Source organism: Falco biarmicus, chromosome 5 (genome assembly GCF_023638135.1).
Source record: "Falco biarmicus isolate bFalBia1 chromosome 5, bFalBia1.pri, whole genome shotgun sequence".
NCBI lineage: Eukaryota > Metazoa > Chordata > Aves > Falconiformes > Falconidae > Falco > Falco biarmicus.
The window spans coordinates 29,184,696-29,205,000 of record NC_079292.1 but is presented as its reverse complement, the minus strand read 5'-3'; the positions used below and the strand labels follow the sequence as shown (position 1 = coordinate 29,205,000).

Genomic DNA, 20,305 nt, shown 5'->3' with positions numbered 1-20,305 from the left:
GTCCTAAGGGAAAACTGCTGGATAGAATAAATGCAGCATGTTAAATATTAGATGTTAATTTCTTTACTACTTAACAGCTCAAAAAATGAGGCCATAAACAATCACTTCATTAGTGCCAAGAAAAAAATAAATCCATTTTTGAGAGAACTTTTTCAGCACGTTCTAGACTTCTACTGAAATTCCATTCAAGGAATAGTTTCTACTACAGCCTGCAATGAAGTGGAAAGAGGACGGCCTCTAGGCACTGATGAGATGAAGCCACAGCCAAGGCAGCAGACCCATGCATCGATGAAATCATCACCATCAGCACACAGTACTCCTCTGGCTCTCGGCAGATCCCACCTCATATTGGTGGGCTCATCAGCTCCCCCAGGCACTCATGTCTGAGAAAAACTGCAAAGACAGTAACAGCCAGCCACAGCTCCTTGCTGCTTTTTCATCCTCCGACTCTCCCTTACCCTTAAGATTCAGGAGGAAGCTGCCAGTTGAAAAATGCCCCTGCATTGCAGGAAGCTGTTCACGCTTCCATCCCAGCCAACAACACTACATAGTCTCAGGAGGACAAGCAACACTCAGGAGGGAGGGGATGAATGCTGACAGTTCTCAGTCTCACCGCTTGTAGCTGCCCAGGGAGCTCAGCTCAGGGCAGAGCTCAGCTGTTCTGTCAATGTGGTCTAGAAACCTTGAGGCAAAACCCACAGAAAGCCATTTCCCACAGTTTTTGACGACCTGTTGCAATAAGCTCCCTAACATTGCGCTTAGTTCAAAAGCTTATTCACAGAAATGTGGTGGATTTTCATGGAAGGGAAACCTTGATTTTTAAAGCTATCATTTGTATCATATCCTGAGAACCACTTTCAACTTTAGTGGTACAAGTCACACTGACCGAGTCAAGCAGATGTTGGCTTCTATCCAAAAGGTATTACAAAATGACCAATTAGCCAGCATTAGAAAAAACATCTTTGGTGCCAGACATCCATGAAATGGGTCCACTAAGCCCCCAATTCCACCAGCATCAGACACGAGGTTCTCTTCTTAGGCTAGTACAAGTCTCCCATAAAGAACATCTACACATAGTCAAAAAGCACTACACTCACAGCCAAGAGCACTTCTGTTTTATCACAAAAATCACTGCACAGGTCTTGGGAGATACTTCAGTGCAACAGCCCAATTCTTTTTCTAGCCTGTTCTATCAACAGAAAGTAAATCTCCCCCATTTTAGAAAGCGAGAGCTATTTACACACAGTGTTCCTAAGCTGAAAATTCCAAGTAAAAAGTAATAGCAGTTACAATGAAACCGGCTGCCAATGACCTGCACTGCAAGGGAAAACAGGCTCTGCCTCCAGTCACTGTGACTTCCATACCATTCTCCAAAGACTATTTTTCCCATAAGCAAAAACAACACTCTCATTCAAATACAGCTGAAAACTGCTGAAACACCAACTAGGTGGTAAACTAACCAGAAACCATGATACAGATCACTACTGAGAACTCAACCTTTACACTTCCCTACTCACCACTCCAGTGGCTTTTCTGACAATTAAGCCCACCTTCAGCTTACCAGCCACTTACATGAATAACTTATCTTTACTCATTCAAGTGCACCACGTTGTCATCTCTGGGGGAAAGCTACTCCAAAAATAACAGCTATACGAGATTTCATGACTGAATTCTTAGCCTTCACCATAAACATACTCAAGTCCAAAAGCTGACAGTACACCACACTAGATACGAAATAGCACATGGACTAGTCAATTCTACTACAAAATATATTAACAATCCAAGCAGAAACATTCCAATGTTGTTTGGGCTTTTTATCAATATATCGGACCCCTCTGACTCTCTTACCATTCACGGCTTTTTCTATCAGTTCTTCACAAGCATCGAAGTCTCCCTTCAACACCAGTTTGTCATGAAGGTCTGTCAACATAGGGTGCTCCAGACCAATCTTGGTTTTCTTCTGCAGTGACTCAAAAGCTTCAGTGTAGTTGTGCTGACGAAAATGTTTTAGGCAAAGGCGAATGGCTTCCTGTTCACGGTACTACTGGAACACAAGAAAACCTATGAGATATGTAGATATTTTTTTTTTGCCAGCACTGCTGGGAATTACCTGTGAACCTACCTAAAGGCAGAAGCAGGATCTCTTACCCACTCTGCACATAAATTGCTCAGAAGCTTACAGAGGAATGCTGTACATTACAAGCTGTGCAGACATTTACTTTCCAACAGTATAGAAATTATACAACTTTGTATCATCCAACTTAATAAGCATACAAGAAGAAAGTGCACAGTGTCCCAGATCTCTCGAGTGACCATTATTCCCCCCGCATCTGCCTGGCCCTGCTGTTCGAGGCCTACACGAAGTACAGAGCAGGAAAAAGCCTTTGCTATCAGCGTTACATAATTTGATTGTATGACTCTTATATAACAAAATAATTTAGAAGAGTAAGTAGGTCACAGCTTTTCCAGAAGCAGAAGAGGGAAAAAAAAACCCACGAGAATAGGAATACTTGTAATGACCATCACTCCTGCAACGGAAAGGCAGAAGGCAGGGCTGAGCCCAAATCCTGCAGGTTCGTGAGGGTTTCTGATCAACGGCAACAAGGATTTACGTACACACCGAAGTTTTACCTTCTAAATATTCCCACACATCTTGAAGCAGATCCTCTGCTTTCATACTGCCGATGAGCCAAAGCTGCCCATTTCCCACTGAGCTGGGGGAAGGGGTGAGAAAGGCTACAGAAACCCACGCTGGGTCAAACATCCAGGCACCGAAACATGAGGGAGTAGTAAACTCCGCATAACAGCTTGTGCTGTTAACCTACCAAATCATCCACTGCATTTTCAAAGCTGCTACCAATATGCGTAAGTAACAGATTTTTTTTTAAGCTGGTAATTAGCAGAACCCCTTATTTTAAATAGATTCCTCAAACCTAAATTTTAAGGCACTGAAGAAAAAAATAAATCTCAATTTCCATCTTTAAACACACATCTACTATGCTAAAAAGCAAATGTAACTTTGAGCATCTATAAGAGTGATCAAGTTACAAACAAAAGATTTTACTCCTAAATGGACACCACTGCTAAAAGTGAAGTTTACAGTATTTAAATGAATAGAATCTTTCTGAAAACCTGGAACTAACACTGACATTCAACAAAAATTAGTGCTCTCGAAATAATGGCTCTACAGCAAGAATCTCAAACTGAAGCAGCTAAAAAGAAACACGGCCATGCGCTATATTTTTAGTTCTTAATCCATCAGTATTTCACAGCTGCAAATAGCCAGAACTATGCATTTTTAGAAAATCAGCTCCCAGCCCACATGAAAAAGGCCAAGGACATGAAACGATAAAAATGCAAGACTGTGGCAAAGGAACACTAAAGCTAAAACAGTTTTACAGCACAACTCAAAAAAACCAATTTTTTCTTTCTACGAGATACCTAAGACACTGTCTTTAAGCAAACGTTCACTTATAGCAGTCAAGGCCAAAACCACATTAGATTATTTGTTGCTCAAAGGGATAGCAAGCAAAAGGATAGCTGCACACCAGCACCAACCAGCTTCTGCACTTTCAGCTCCTCCAGACATTAGACAAAATTTAGACTTGGTACATTTCCATTGAGCCTCTCAAGACTGATCGACTTGTCTTGTAAAGCACGAAATGACTGTTGGATGCACGTTGGCCACTTGATGCAACATAAAAGTTTGCATTTAAGCAACATTACAGCAGTACTTCAGAAGTTAAATTTAAAACCTGTTTTTTAATGCAAAAAGGTGTATAAAAAGTATATAAAAGCCTCCTTTTTATACATCACCATACAGGTTTAAAGAGATGACAACCCAAATAATAGCTTTGATCTAAAGCTGTAAATAATTCCTACAGTTAAAAACATAACAAAGGCATGAGACTAAGATATTAAGGCTGTCAAATACAGTAACAGAATTAAAAATATCTAAGTGTTCATTATCAAAACCTAAGTAATAGTCATCGATAAACTGCCACTTAGTTGTTAAAGGATGCCCACTCTTCAGTAAAATCATAGCAGTGAGGCTTTCAGGAGGCAGCAGGCTAAGCTGGACAGCAATGAGAAAGCAGTGGGGAGCGAACCAAGGAGCGTGTTTTGCTGCTTTGAGTCCTTATCTGTTACCCCCCAACTCCACTCCCTTCAGGAAATGCAGGTTTTGTTGGTTGAAGCACACCCAGCAAAAAGAATGAGCAACTTTGCTTAGAACTTTCTTCTCATCTGATGTCTCAGGCAGTAAAGAATTGTTAGATTTCAAAGCCTTTGGGACTTCCAAGAATATGCATGAAAATATTCCTATCATCTCAAAGAACTGCAAGAAACAGGTCAACCTTTCTGCCTTTCCCTAAATATGGGTCAACACATATCCTCCCATGTGGATTCTGCAACAGTGGCCTCTCAGGACAGAGAGAGAGAAGAACATCTGAGAGACATGCACTCATCACCAAAAACTTGGCAAGTGATCCCAGTAGAACCCAAACAATCATGACTAAGTCTCTGCCTTGCTGCTTTAGGGCTCGAAGCTTTAGAAGAACAATGCTGGCATCCCTTGAAGAAGCAGTCACTACATGCTGACGACGAAGAGTGTTGATTTCATGGGTTAAGATGGAACAAAACAGATGCTGACATCATCATCAGATGGCTCCTGACCAAAATAAAACTCAGAGCTTCCTGGTTGCAGCAATTGGTCAAAAATGCCAGAGACACCACCATGTGCAGAGGCAGCAGACAGTACAGAAAATCAGCAGCAGCCTCTGTCAGCTGGACTTTTCCAAACTAAACATCAGCAATCAGCAGACTAATGACCACAATACCAGTTTAATCAAAAAGCAGCTACAGACAACTTCCACTGTGACTGTCAGTGCTGTTTTTAAGCCCTCCACAAAGAAGCTTGCGATGCTGGTATAAACCCGTATGAGCCAGACAGCACAGCCACAAGGCTTCTTAACCACACTGGCAGCACCATAAAGTGGTGGGAGAATCACAGTGCTACCACACACAACCTTTAGCTTCTTTTAAGTTTTTCAGTCAAGAAGCAGATATGTTGCTCCACTACTCAAGTTTTATTCAGCTGGGATGATGTCTTCTCTGCAAGACAACATGAATTCCATTAATAGTTCCAGAAGATCTACGCATTAAAAGCGGCAACAAAATGAATTCTGGTTGTCAGTGCGCACTTCCCTCCCACAGGAGAGGCATCTGTAGTACTCGATTAAATACAGTTTATACAAATAATGTTTAGGAAGTCTTTGAACTTCCTGTCTATCAAAGCGACAAATGGCATAAATCATCTCATCTCACAGTCCAGTGGCATCAGCCTCCCTCTGTTTCAGAGTATTTGGCAAAAAGACAGTGAGAGGGAAACATCAGATGTGGAAGGAGCTGCAACACTGGAGACACCAACATGGAATCTCTTTAAAACAAGCTGATTTTTATACCCTGTAACAAAAGCTGCGTATGTAACCCAAAACACTCTAGGCTCACATACAGTCCTACCGAAGGACTGGTATGGGAAAAGAATGACTAATCAAAGGCATGAAGAGGGAGAACTGGAATCTGGTTTTGTTAACATTTATTTCCCTTTCAATACAAATACTATTTTACTAATATTGTCCCTTTTGACTCAGTGTTCCTTTCTTTTATGTTTTTCTCGTGATGTCTACCTAGCAGGGTTGTTTAGGGGGTTTCTGTAGGGAATTTTTTGTGTGTGGTGGTGGTGGCGGCTTTGGGTTTTTTTGGCATGTTTTGTGGTGTTTTTTTCTTTAAAGAGAACAGGCAGATACATTCAAAAACAATCACTTAAAGTCAAGAAGAGGGAGAACTGGAATCTGGTTTTGTTGATTCATTTCCCTTTCAACACAAATAGTATTTTACTAATATTGTTCCCTTTGACTCAGTGTTCCTTTCTTTTACGTTTTTCTTGTGATGTCTACCTAGCAGGGTTGTTTAAGGGGTTTTTGTAGGGTTTTTTTCCGGTTATGGTGGTTTGGGGTTTTTTGGTGTGTTTCATGTTGTTCTTTTTTTCTTTAAAGAGAACAAGCAGATACAAGTCAAAAATATTCGCTTAAAGACAAAGTCAGCCACGCAGTTTGAGTATTAACTATGTATGTTTGGGTTTTTTAATAGCTGACACTCAAGGAATGAAAAGGTCACATAATTCCAGCAAGAGAAGTTTCACAAGATTCTGAGACCACAAATCTTCCAACAGGCATCTAAAATGCAGGCCTACCTTGCTGTACCAGTTGAGGCACGGCTGGACCACATCTGGATCATCAATGCCATTAAGTTCAACATACCAGATACTAAAATTGAAGCTAGGTCCCCACGATAAAAGTGGAACTGGAGAAGAAAGGAAAAGGAGAAAGAGGAAGCATAAACATCAAACAACCACTGCATTACTCTCATCAGGCTATACATAACACAATTTCAACACAATGCTTTCAAAGGTTACACCAAATTCGGTATTTCTGATTCGACATAAATTCTAGTTCATTTAAGCAAGCTTGGGAAAATTACCAAATACATCATTTTAAAGTTGTCACTTAAAGCAACCTGTGCCAAGCAACATTAACACAGCAGATCACTACAAAGCAGAAGCTTGCTTTAAGCAAAAGAGCAAAAATACTATCATTTAAAACAGCTCAGAGGCAACAAGCTTTGACATGGATGGGAATCACGAGCATACTAGCGACAGTATTTGCTCCTCATAGTACATTTGTTTCCACATTTGTCAGCAACAATTATTTCCCCTAATGGTGAAGACAAGAAGCTTGGGTATTTAAAATTTTACAAAATTAGTAACGTCTGCAAGTTGTGGAGGAGGGAGGGAGGGAAAACTGTCACTTTCCAATTTAAACACTGTTTCTAACTTTTTTTTTTAACCCTAAATCTGTGCAGCTTTTTGGCTAGTACTGTTTTATCTGCATATTGGAACAAACATACTTAAAATATTAAATGACCCATGAAACACACTGCAGCCTCCCACCTAAGGTTCTCTTCCACTCCCTGTTAACATCTATGATCTTGAACTGTTCTATTGATTAATCTGAAAGTTGAGACTTTCTTCTGCTTTTTGAAGCAACTCCCAGAAAACCTTTGTGTGAATTCTGACTCCTTAAAACTGCAGTGAAATCAAGTGCTTCAATTCAAATACTTCTGTTTCCTTTTTACTTGACCGTAACCGATAAACAGAAAAAGATAGTATTAGAGGTGAATGAGTGATACCAGCAACAGCATGGAGTCTGCTGCTTCCTCCTTTCCACAGAAACTATTTTTGCCACAGAGAAATTGCTTGTTGTTTTTCAAGCCACTATGAAATACCACTGAGATTAACTTGTTGAACTAAGGGTTTTCTGGCCTGCTCCTTGAGGAAATAAAAACCAAAATGTGTCTTAAAGTTGTTCCTGAGCTCTTAAAGGTTCTTAAGTATTTATACTTCAAACAAGCTAGATCTGTTATTTTCTGCCATGTGTTTGGGCACAAAGCATATGTTCAAATACATTTTCTAAGTTCTGAAGGGTGTTTCTACAAACTTTATTGCTAAAGACTCGTGACAACTTCTGGGAACAGTCATCCAGAGAAGAGACTCTAAGAAAAGATGCAAAGTGACTTTGAATGTAGGATTCTTAACTGATTTTAATATCTGTAAGTAGGTGCTTTGTATGTCACAGCTCTCATATCATCCTGCTCAAAGAGTTCTTCCTACTTCATTGTTCAGCATACAAAGCGAGATGCTTTCAGAGCAATTCCTAGTAGGTGCACGTTTATGAGAGGGAAAGAAGTGACCTGTTTAGAAAAAACAAGTCACCTGCCTTCCATCCACATTGCATATGTTCTACCCAAGAAACTCCTTTCTTGCTTAGTTTTGTCCTCTGCACAAGATGAGTGCTGCAAATACAGTACCTTAAGATCCTAAAACTTTACTACTTTTAAATCCAAGTATACAGATAAATTTGATCCCAGATGCCCCACCTATTAAGGCAGCAGACTGACAAAATGTCACATGTAAGGATAATGCCTTTGATCTATCTTCAGACCTGAATCCACAGACCAAGACCAAACTGAAGTTAAATTTGGTCTGCTCTAAAGAACTAAAGTCTATCCACAAGCTCATTGTCCTGAAACACTGAACCAAACCACAGACCACCTCAAATGGACCAAGACCATCAATTTCCTAATGGTGAACCTGGGGCCAATTCTCTAACACTGAGTTTACCAGGTAAAAAAAACAAATCCAAGCGTTACCACCTTCTCACCTCATTCCAGAAAAAATGCAGAGGTATCCACCTCTGGTGTTTTTCAGCAGTACTTCTCTCAGAACTTCCATGAAGTTCTCCCAGGAAAAAAAATCTACAATTTGCCCCCTTATCTCAGTAGCCAACTACAGCACAAAAGACATTATTGGGATGTGCATAAGAATCTGGGGTAGCTATCACCACAAAAAATGTGAAGCCATCAACTTGCTAACACCTCCCCTCCTTCCAGTTAATTCAGAGCTTTCAGAAGTCTTGCTTACAAGAAGGAAACACCAGAAATGGTGATTTTAACATCAAGATTTTCACGGTGCAATCACCTACTTCAAGGAAAGCGCATACATTGTGTTGTATAGGGAATGCAAAGTAAATGCTTTCCCAGTGCTGCACAGGTAAAGTGAAGCTGATCTTTTTAAACTACTCCATAGGAGTAAGAAAAGAAACAAAGCAGAAGGGTTGAAAATGTAGTGTCACTTCTATTCTACTTAGGACAGGTCAAGTGTTCTGCTGGATCATCTCCCCGTTTTTTAACCTCTTCCCAGGCTCCCAGGCTACACAACAGAGACGCCTCTCATCCCTACCCCTGCCCCCTCCTTTTTGAGGCCTCCACAGGTGTGCTTAGCTCTTTAGACAAATCTCCTTTTAGAGCAGCCACAAACTAACTTAAGTGCAGCAAGGAAATAGCAAGTCACACAAACAGCAATAAGCATTACTTACCAGTGTGACAGACAAATCTCATTTCTATTTTTGCACAAAGTTTGGAGGCAACAGCTGTCTAGCATCCCGGGTGCAACTCCATTTCTTTCCTCACATCTCCCAGCAGCTGGTTTTTATTTGTCCTCCCCTTCACCCACTTGAGATTGACACCACAGCCTAGATACACACAAACCTACTACAGCCTCTGCAAAAGCTGAGAGATGTTCCCCTCTAAAAATCAGTGAATACCCTATCCTGCAATACAGTTGCAGGGGCCACAGTTTATGCTATCCATTCTTTGCTCCATTGCTTTTTTCCCCACACAGGCATCTTTGAGGTAGAAATACACTGCTATTAAAGGATCCAAATGCCTAAACATTCATCCAGTTTTTACCATTAAGCCACATCAGTATAGTTTTTGCCGGATGTACTACAGCAGCCCATCCTGAAACACATATAACTGTTCAGACCAGTTGAACTGTCACTCTAGTGAGAGGTGCCCAGCAGAGGAAAAATAATATTAAAAAAGAAAATCAATATCCCTTTAACAGAAGCGGAACTATTTAGGTCACTTAAACAGTTCTTTACCCACAAGGATGACTTTAGGGGATATTTCTCAATAATCAGAAGCTATGCCTAGACAAGGACTGCAGCTCTGTACACTGGAAAAAGATAGCAGCAAAAGCATTAAGCAGTACAATAGCTTCAAATACCTCTCTCAAGCTAATGTCCATGTGCCTCATCCACAGGCAGTAGACAAAGTACGTTTGTAAAAATGCAGGAAACATCCATAAAGGAAGTACTGCTCATTTTTATTACACCAAAGCTTAAAAATCTTGAAGCCTAGTTAGCAACTCCCATACTAGTCACAAACTGGCATGAAAATTACATCCAGCATTTCTTCAAGTTCTTTCAGGGCAATCAGTTTTTACACCACCTTCTGCTTTCAAGGATACTGTACGAAAAAAATCTCTGCTTTGAGTAACAAAAAAAACAGAGCCAGAAACAAAGCTCACCGACATTAAAAAGATTGTTCTTCAATATTTTGCCCAGTTAAGTATCTTCTTCCACCTCCCAAGTTCTTTAATGAGGTGCTACATAAGTATAAAAATTACTTGTCAAGTAGGTCAAAAGCCTGCGCAACTGGGCATTTCAGTGCTAAGGAACTGAAGCTGAACTGATTAAACTAAAAGAAGTGCAAGCCTTTTCTTGACAAAAGGAGAGAGAAATTGTTTCTTCTCCTTCCTCTGAGTCTGAAACTTCCTCTAATAACGTAAGCAATGGAAGTTGTAGGAAGTATTGTCCCCTCTCACAGATCTACCAGTCTCATGTCCCTCCTGCATTGTCCCTCCATATAAAACCACATCATTATGTTATTAACGGTGGTGTATAGGTCAGTATACTTATCTGCAGAATTATACAGCAAATGCCTGATGCAAGTCGCTGCTGAACTAACACCTTCCCCAAGTACGCAAACCTCACTGATAGCAGTAACTTCTGTGGTGTCAGTCTCTAAGAGTCCAAAAGGGCAGATTTTGGCCTCATGTTTACTGGCAGCATTACAAGAACACAGCACGGTATTTTGAAGTTTGAGTTACTTTGGCTAGCAGCTTGGAAATTTTAACAAACTGAAAACATTCAAGCTGTGAATCTGAAAAATAACAGAATTTCATAACATCATTTTGCAGTTGTTTCACACCAAAAAATACAACTTCATAAACAAAATGATGCTAGCCATTGACTAGAGGCTTTAATAGGTTTTGGTGAAAATATAATTTTCATTTCTGTCCTAGCATAGGAATTTCTTCATAGAAGACAGCTTCAAGAAACAAAAGGCTATACATATAGCTAAAAAAGAAAACTCATCTCAAACCATAACTAGTGAGCAAGTGACAGCTAGATTTGAACCTAGTATTGACATACACAACACAGAATGCTATGTGAGGAACCCAACCCAGCCAAGACGACATGTAACTTAATACTACTCATGTCATGTCTGAGGAAAAACCCTGGTAGCAGAAATTAATCACCATTTCACTTTCCTAACAAGTTTCAACTTACTGATACATTTCATAACATCAGAACACATTTTGCTGGAATACAATTTACACATCCAGAGAAGCAGCTAGTAATCTTTCTGTTCACCCCTTTAGCCCTCCAGTAACTACTTGCTGGTTTTTAGCCACTAAAAATAACACTTCCCAAAAACCTAATGTGGGAAGCTTAGAATACATTTAAAAAATAACAATTTAACTTTCCTGATGTAGTCAACTTTTCTTCTGCTCCTCCTGAGGCTTCCCAAAGCCAAGTGCTACAGATGCTTCCAAAAGTAGCAGCCAAAACGAAAACCAATGAACAATCAACTTCTCTACTTCTCTTAGGAATGGGAAACACCACTGTTTATGGCACAGAAACGATTACTTGATTCCCTGCCTGAAGCTTTCAATTCCTCAGGCAAACATGAGGGGGGGATTCAGAAAACTGCATAGAAGCCAGCAGAGCAAAGCCCCACACAGCCACTATCATCCAAGTCTTGGCAAAGGAATTACCCAACACTTCAAAATACTCCTAAAATAATCTGAATTAGTCCACAGCATCTTATCTAATTTTTCAGCAACTACCTCCCTGCTCTATTTTTAACCTTAAACAGCTAGTTTAAAACCAGTCATTCTTTTACTATCTCAGTAAGTAGACCGGGGAAGATAAATTCATTGAGCTACAAAAGGCTAAAAGGCTCTACATTCTTGGATTAAATCCAACCAGTGCCACTGATGGCCACTGTAAGACACTTCTCTCTAGCCTGCATGAAGCAAGGAAGAGAGATCCTCACCTGCTCCCAACACAAGTCACAGTATCCAGCCTTCATCAGCACCCCCTTTAGCAAGCAAGCTTCACCACAGAAACAAGACTACACATCACATGGGGTATCATTCTCATTTGCTCCAGGATGTCGTCTTTAGCCAGAGATGAGACATAATGATTAGAGTAGCAGGAAGAGAACAAGGAATGCTTCTGCTGTTGCTCTGTGTGTTGCAAGCATGTTTTGAGAACAAATGACTTAAACCTTTTTCAAACTCTAGGGCTGCAACACTGAAACTTTTACCAGTATTTAGCTTAATGATTTTTTTAAAGCTCTATATGGCAATTTATAGTAGGACAGTAAGCAGCTTCTCCAACAATTAGTTGGCTCAACAACCATATTTCTGAAAATTACTCTATTTCACTTTCATTCCCCAGGATTTAAATTATGAAGCTATTACTTCTTATTTACAGGACTTCACTGTGTTCCAATCTAACCAGCCTAAAAGATCATGAAATGGAACAGCTATTGTGAGTACTTTGCCTGAGAGCAATGAAGTCACAAGTGCCAAGACTGGCACAAGTATAAGAAGATATTATTTTCTACTCAGAATGCTGAAAAAATGCATTTACCTATCTTAATGAATCGACAGGGGAACATCTGTTCATCAATTTTATGCTTCAAGGTGAATGTTTCTTTGTTATAATCATTCTTTAAGCCACTGTGGGAAAAAATAAATAAGGTTACTAAATCTTACCTTGTATTTTAGGACTAGCTAATAAATGCAATCTAGGTCATGCCTGAAATGCGAAGCTTGTTTCATATTACTGTGAATCATAAGAACGCATGCTGGACCAATGCCTGGGCTGCTATCCACCACCTTGTGTCTCCCTGGGAGGTAGCACTGGCTAGTGTTTTCAGAAGGGAACTGACATCGGATCAATGCTGCTCGCCTGCGCCTGTACCACTATGACTTCAGCAAGAGATCTGCCTGAGCCGTACTTCCTCATTTTCAAGAGGTAGATGGACCAGCTCTAGAATTATCACACTGCCAGAGCATTACTTCATTAAAATATTTACTATGTAGTATAATTTATCAAAAATCTTAAGTCTATTTTTACTGAAGATGCAAGTACAGGTCCCAAAATAAGGATTTTTATTAAACTTCAGTACACATGAAGTGACATTAGATATCAATAATTACCATGCTACTAAGACCTCTTTCCCCATAACTCTAGCAGCAATAAAGTCAATTTGCAAGACTGGTCTATCCAAAGAAGGCAAAAGGGGTAGGAAGGGCTGTGGCTAGTTTCGGTACGATCTTGAAGGATACCTGCAGCAAAGGACTTCCCATGTTTCTCCATGGCTATTCTGCTTGACTGCAGATGATGTACACCCATACATTCCCCAAAGGTAGACTTCCCTTCACTAGGCCTCCAAAAATAACTAGTTCCTGCTACACATTTGTCTTGTACTCCTAGATATTTAAGTATCATTTCCCTTTCTAAAACAGAAGACTCCTTAAAATGCTGTTGCAAATTTACATTAGCAACTACTCTGAAGCTCTGGATAGCTTGAATAGACAAAAGGCTCTTTCTTTAGTCCCTACCAGTACAACTACCAAATCAAACTAAACAAAGGAAAAACACGGGCTTTCCATTTGCTTATTCAACTTATTTACTCATTTAAAGAAAGGCAAAGCAGCTGATCAGTTCAGACCTTTACAGCTGCTACCAGGTTCTTGACACAGGCAGGTTACTTGGGCTTTTGAAAGCTACTCTAAGTTACCCACACCTGGGAAATCATTTCTCTTGTGCCTCAAGCACACTGAAGGAAGGAATCTCAATCTAGCAACATTGCACCCTGTTCTCAGCTCTTCCAAATGTCCAAGTTTGCTCTCCACAAATCCTCTGTGGTTAGAGCAGAAAATGGAAGGCTTCCTGAACCAAGTGTTGAGATTGCTGCTCTCTGACCTGACTGTAAACACAAGGGCAGCTAATTGCAGGATCACAACCACAGCTCCATTACACTGGTAGCCACGTGTCTGCATGGGAGCAAAGGGGAACAGCATTTTGGTCCAGCCTTTAATTACCATAGCTGATGAAATCACATCTTACCTGGACAAGAGATCTGTCATATTTTCCTCATTCATCCCACCAAAGACTTTAAACTTCTTTAAATTGCAGACATGCGTTTTCTCATATTTGCCAAATGTGATACTCTGGACTATGGCAGGTCTTTCAAGTTTCAGAATCAAGTACTGTGGAAGAGAGAACAGTGAATTTTAACATTAAAGCCAAGCTGGAAGACATACTAAGGGAGAAGGATTACAGCCTTCAAAAATCCAGTTTACAAAGCCTGAGAATGAAAGTTAAGATGATCCTTCCCCATTATTATATTTTCTCCTTTGTCCCTGGAATAAAGCAAAGGGGTTTTAGGAGTGTTACTTTAAAAGCAGTTTATCCAGGAAAAATATTTGGTTGAACTACCTATTCCTAGCATTTCTATTCAGGGCTTACATACATTCCGTCAAGTTGGATGCAAGACTTCCTGAAATCTGGCAAATAGGACCAAACTACGAGAGAGTGATGATTCAAACGCCCACTACAGCCTGAAATGAAACCTAAACTGAATACACAATTAGATAAATACAGTATGTTCCACATGCGAAGAGAACATCAAATTACTTTTCCTCTCTGGGCTGACACTATTTAACCACTGAACACAGACTAAGTTTGATGTGTGGCTAACATAGGAACCAACTGCTTATTAACACCACCAAATAAAACCAAACCACTTGACTGACTATAAAGGGGCTTTACACATAAAATGATGAAAATGTTCTTGTGAACATTTGCTCCCTCCTTACACAGATGTCCCCTCCACAGCGTATGAGCAGTCAGATTGTTTATATTCAGGCCCCAGCTAGCAGCTTCACCAGCACTGCTAGAAGAAAAGCATATTCAGAGACACTTGCACCGTTTATCAGGGACCACAGAGCACAGAGTTTACTTAACCTTCCCCTGCAAAACAGGTTTTGGAGGGAGCCTGGAGACATCCTGCTTTGAAGAATTTGTCAAGTTTTATATGTGAAAACGATGCATTAAATTCTCTTCCCTAACTTCTGAGAAATAAGCAGTACATAACAGAGAAAGGAGACAAAGTGCAGAATCACAATTACTCATCATGCTGGATTTTATTACAAAACCCTGTGAGCAAGGCTACAGTATAAGGCGATAAGCAAGGCGCTGTAGGACACCTTCCACTGCAGGCACTGCTGGTGGCCCTTTCCTCTGAGAAGCAGCACTGCCAAGCCAGACATGACCCCCTATTTGGAGTCTTTCATCGACTTCAAGTAGAGTATCTGCATGCATCTGGCTGCTTCCTACGGTTCCTCAGTAGAGAATAGTATCTCCCCATAAAGTGCCATGGGCATCACACTGCTTGTGCTAAACAGCTCAATCAGTAGGATAATGTTACCTTAGAAGTGTATCTTTTGGGTCAGAAACAAAACAAATTTTCCCATCCAGTTACTTCTCAGTCTTTCTGTCATTGCCCTATAAAGCAACTAATTCTCAATGTAGGAGCAGTACTGACATTCTAGAGAGCACTAGGATAAATCTGATCTCAATGGCTGGTTCTCACTAAAAACTTAGCTTAAAAGAAATACTGGTACATATCATGGATTAGAATGTAGACTGGATAGGTACCCAATAGAATAATGAGGATTTACTGCCAAAGATGCTTCCAGCAACTCCAAATTTTTCAGAACAAAGAAAATAAACCAGTATCAGCACTGCTAAGGTACAACAGAAGAATGTTTTGGTGCTTTTACAGGTATTATTTTTTTTTTTACGAAAAAGTTCTAGTTTTGTGACAAACACCACCCAACTAAATATCAGAACTTAATGTTAATTTAACTAAGAGTAAGCCATGCTTTTTGTTTCAAAGTACTTCCAAAACTTTAGGAAAAACAAAGTTCCGTACAGAAAGAAAGATTTTCTAGAATAGGGAAAATAAAGTGATTAGCAAAAGGATGGCCCTGTAACGAGCAAGGCAGTACTTGATACATGGCACAGCCTGCTGCCAAAATTCCCATGCAGAACAGACAGTACATAACAATATCTTAAGAACTCCTCCTACACCATCATATCTCCCCTGCAGATTTCTCCTGAAGCTGAAAAAGTGAAGCTAGCACTATCAGCATCAGCAACTGCAATTCTTAATCTTGCTGGAATTACACAAACCTAACGCTTGCGTCATGAAGACAAACCTTCTCAAGTACTACACAAGATGTGCAAAAGCTCGGCACAAACATCACCCTGCATTATTCAATTCTTACCCTAAGTTAAGGAAGAGAAAACCAGGACTGCAGTTAAATCCCTTATCTTGGCATACATGCATAGAAGGGAGCAAGGCATGGCAATTACTCTACATGGCTAGCAGTGATTTCTTAAACCTGCGAATAGGGAAGGAGCTCTGCAGCCCTCCTTCCTGCTTCCACGCATCCCATCACCTGCTGGGTCAGGCAAACACTACAGAAAATAGAAGCACAAACAGTAAACACAACCTTTCTGCGAATTTATCTGCCGACTGATATGGAAACAAAAGACAGGTTTGCTTTAAATCCTGTGGCCCAATACCGGTACCTAATGTATGCTTTTTTCTATTTTTTTTAATGCATATACACACATATATACATATTAAAAAAGGCATACGTAGATGTACTTTTTGGTTTTATACACAAACAGACACTGCTGCCATTGTGGGTACAGGCTACAAACCTCACTGGTGTTGAGAAAAGATATTACCTTAAGAGCTGCAAACAGCTGGCTGCATGAATATTTTTGGACTGCTACCAGGATTTTAGATGTGACAGACTATTCTCTATAGCTTTGAGTGATTTGATAGAAGCATACATAAGATCAAGTGATTCAATCAATGTGGAAAGAACAAGTCTATGAGATTTCAGACAAAACAGATAACATATTTAACACTTTTCCATCCTATTGCCAAACACAACATCGGTACATTTAATGTCCAAATATTCATGAAGTATTCAAAAACTCCAAATTATAAACTGAAGTGTTTGTTCATTAGAAGCATGGCAACACTAATTGGCATAAGCGCGCAAAAACCTCAGCCTAATTGTTAAGCCTCAAATTACAACACTTACAAAAAAGATGCTAAAAAATATGAGAAGGGTAAGACTCCTTGTTTACAAGTAAACACATTTATAAGTGAAGACACACAAAAAGTAGAGTAAGTCATGCATGGCACTTCAGCACCTCAACAGCTTGTTACGGTGCACCCAAAAAAGTAAATCCAGCCCTGTCACATTGGGAGCTGCAGCAAATTCCAAACTTTATTGAAGCTCTGGTCTGTGCTACAATTTGATGACAACCATACGCATGCTTCTGCATCACACAACTGAGTGTAAATGTTATTAATATGCTTTAAATTAGTTCCTGATACAATCTACACAGCAGGATGGAAATCAAGAGAGAAAAACTGCTCTTCCCATGCAAAACAAAAAACCAAATTGTTTGGACAGTGCTACTAACTTCATACATCGGCTTTTCAGCTGTCCAAAATTAACATCTCCACATCAAATACCCTGAACCAGATTCCAAACTGCACTAAACAAGCTGCATGTGCAATTTGAATCACATAGTATTTTATTATTTTCTTTCTTTTTAACCATTTCTCCTGGAGCATTTTTTATTAGGGAGTATTAGCATGTCAAAATAACAAAATATAATTTTTATTTTATATATTTATGTATGTATTTACAAGGGGCTGCTCTTGCCCACTACACAAACCTACCCATTACTTTTGTGATTAAGCTTGTGGCTAAATAAAAATCTATCCTTTGTTCTACACATGATTAATCAAGCCACTCAGAGGAATTAAATGTTGTTCTGCCTGCAGTCTTCCAAGTTAGACCATCACTGGAGCCATCAGCACGAGCATTTACGACAGGGCCGTTGTCTTCAGCATTATTGCTTCACACTTCCTATGTAAGCCTAAACTAGTTTAAAAATAGAACAATCGGTCCTCTTCTGCCTGAATAGGTTACTACATAACAGGTTTGTTATTGAATATGTAATTTCTGGGGCATTCTATTTCAAGAGTCAAGTAAGATATCTAGTTTAATAAACAGAAAAACAGCTGTCATATGTATTTCCTTTCACTGGCACTCATTCATAACCAACTGGTAGCTCTCATGGCCACAAGAATTATTTAACTCTACCATACCCATAATACTAAGAAAACCTTTTACTAAATATAGTCACGTGGCAGTATTTCAAGTGTCTAGACTTCCACTTTCGTTTTCTCTCCCTTTTCAAAAGGGTTTAATAAGGACTCCAAAAAATTTCTCACAAAGCATCAGTCTTCACTGAGCTACTGAACACAGCCTCGGCTTTTTACCAGTGTTCCGATTCACACCTACCCTGGCAAGAGGAATGCTCTGAAAGGAAAGGTGGCTGGACAGGTTTTGTTTCGCTCCACAAGGAAAAAGAAAATAAATCAATGTTCAGGGACTCGCTCGTATTTTTGTCTTTGAGCCAGCATAGCAGCACCACCACCTCATAAGGGAATTAACTAAACCCTTACATTAAGGCAAGGCACTCCGAGACAAACACCAGTGATTAGGACATGCAGAACTTATTAAAATATCTCATGGCACGTTCCAGTGAGCATGACTGACATTAGTCCTCGTGTTGTATCTTAGCCCTAGTTTCAGCTAACAGTTGTAAACAAGGGAAGCTTTATTTTACTGAGTTTTAGTTCATTTCCTGTCCTGGACTATTATAGCCACCCACACATTTTAACAAGTGTGTCACCTCAAAAGCAACCAATTTTTAAATGAAGTGATGTCGACACACAAGCAATAAAATGCTTTGCAACTTCATTTTCCATAGGAATAATGGTATCTATTCTAGGGATTGAGTCATGTGTATATATCATCGTTTTTTGGAATACAAATTGCCCAACTCCTAACATAAAGCAAGTGACTTCTCCTCAACTTCTCACCACTTGTAATTCAGTCATCCACTATTTCAACTGAAGTTTTCCAAGCTAACAATTCAGCTGAAGAACTTCAGCCATCTGCAGGAACGAGGAAGCAGGAAACCTGTATAAAAGTTTTACCTGCATTAAAATGTGACAGTCTTTCAACGGCAAGGTACAAGAACTAGCCATTTTGAGCAAAATGCAACCAAATCTGCAGTTCTTTTGTCAAGTATGAGACAACACAATTTGCAACTGTTTCTCACTATATAGACAGAAATAAGAACTGCATTCTCTGCACACAGGCCTCTTTTGCAAATTTTAATTCCCTATTCTCTCTTTCCAGTTAATTTTTCAACAGAGAAGTTACACTGTAAAAAATGCTTTACATGAGTAATTAAACACTCAGGTTAGAAGCATGAGAATTAGCTACAGTACATATTAGAGACACTGCAAATACATCATCTCTCTTACTCAGCACCCAGGACTCGGCTTGCTGAATACATGAGCAACTATGCAGCATCTTGTATTCTCACTATTGCATGCAGAGGTTCAAGCAAGAGGAATCCAAAAGAATGGCCTTTTCCACTTAGGCAGCCAGGTTTTCTGCTGGCTTCAGCAAGACAGCGTTTGAGTTTTATTCTGTGATATTTATAGACAATCTCAGTCACCACTACAAAGTCAAGTCAAATAGGACCTCAAATCTGGATACCTCCTACGCATCATCAAATTACAGAATGGTTTGGGTTGGGAGGGACCTTAAAGATCAGCTACAAGATATATAGATGAGATATATATGTAGATACATGATAATGGTAACTCCTCTCTCTCCTATCAAAAACTTTGGTTTAAATGACTTGCTTAGCATGTGGGGCAGTGCACAATTCTCCAGGGTTGGATTCAGTAGGTCTGCAACAGCATCTTCATTCAGGCCATGACTACTACACATAAAAATTGTCAGAAGACATCTCTTTAACAAGTTCACATGGCTTGGACAGAAGTCTACTACTCTAATTATTCCCTGCTTAATCTACACGCCTGAACATAATTTCTATCACTGCTTGTGAGCTTTAAACACAGGCTGGGAATGTTCCAAAGCATCCAGTCACAATAGATGCATTCCCATTCCACAATCAGGTTTTTAAAAGCACAAAATATTCAGGATGGCTCAGAAAATTAAAGAGCAACTTTTAGCAACCATTAAGAGCACCCCAGGTGAAAAAAAAACAGTCCAAAGCTATACCAGAAGCCAACCTTGCCTTGTGAATGAGAGAGCCCTAAGAAAAACATGGATTGCCTGCACAAAAGGAAGTAAAGGATGGCACAGACTGTGATACAATACATGCTCAATACCCATTACCCTGCAATCAATAGTTCCTAGATAGACTAAAACTGCTTCAGGCTATGGATTTAATTCCTATGCTGTTTATCAAAACATACAAGTACAAAAAAAAATAATCTAATTATAAAAGCAGTAGATGCACAGAGGCATCAAGAGGATCAAAATTATTAGTCTTCA

The 20,305-nt window shown here is 39.7% G+C and overlaps 1 protein-coding gene across 4 annotated transcripts in view; it reads right to left on the bottom strand.

Annotated features, from left to right (window-relative positions):
- Positions 1–20,305, bottom strand: part of MKLN1 (muskelin 1) — a 98,255-nt gene that overhangs the window by 62,302 nt on the left and 15,648 nt on the right. For 3 of the 4 annotated variants that reach the window (XM_056341296.1, XM_056341295.1, XM_056341297.1), the window contains exons 3-6: positions 13,890–14,032; positions 12,405–12,493; positions 6,254–6,363; positions 1,849–2,041 (exon numbers count right to left, since the gene is read on the bottom strand). In XM_056341296.1, coding sequence (XP_056197271.1) covers positions 1,849–2,041; positions 6,254–6,363; positions 12,405–12,493; positions 13,890–14,032 — 535 coding nt within the window. Of the gene's footprint in view, positions 1–1,848; positions 2,042–6,253; positions 6,364–8,993; positions 9,129–12,404; positions 12,494–13,889; positions 14,033–20,305 lie in introns of those variants that run through there. The other variant, XM_056341298.1, reaches the window with a different exon arrangement.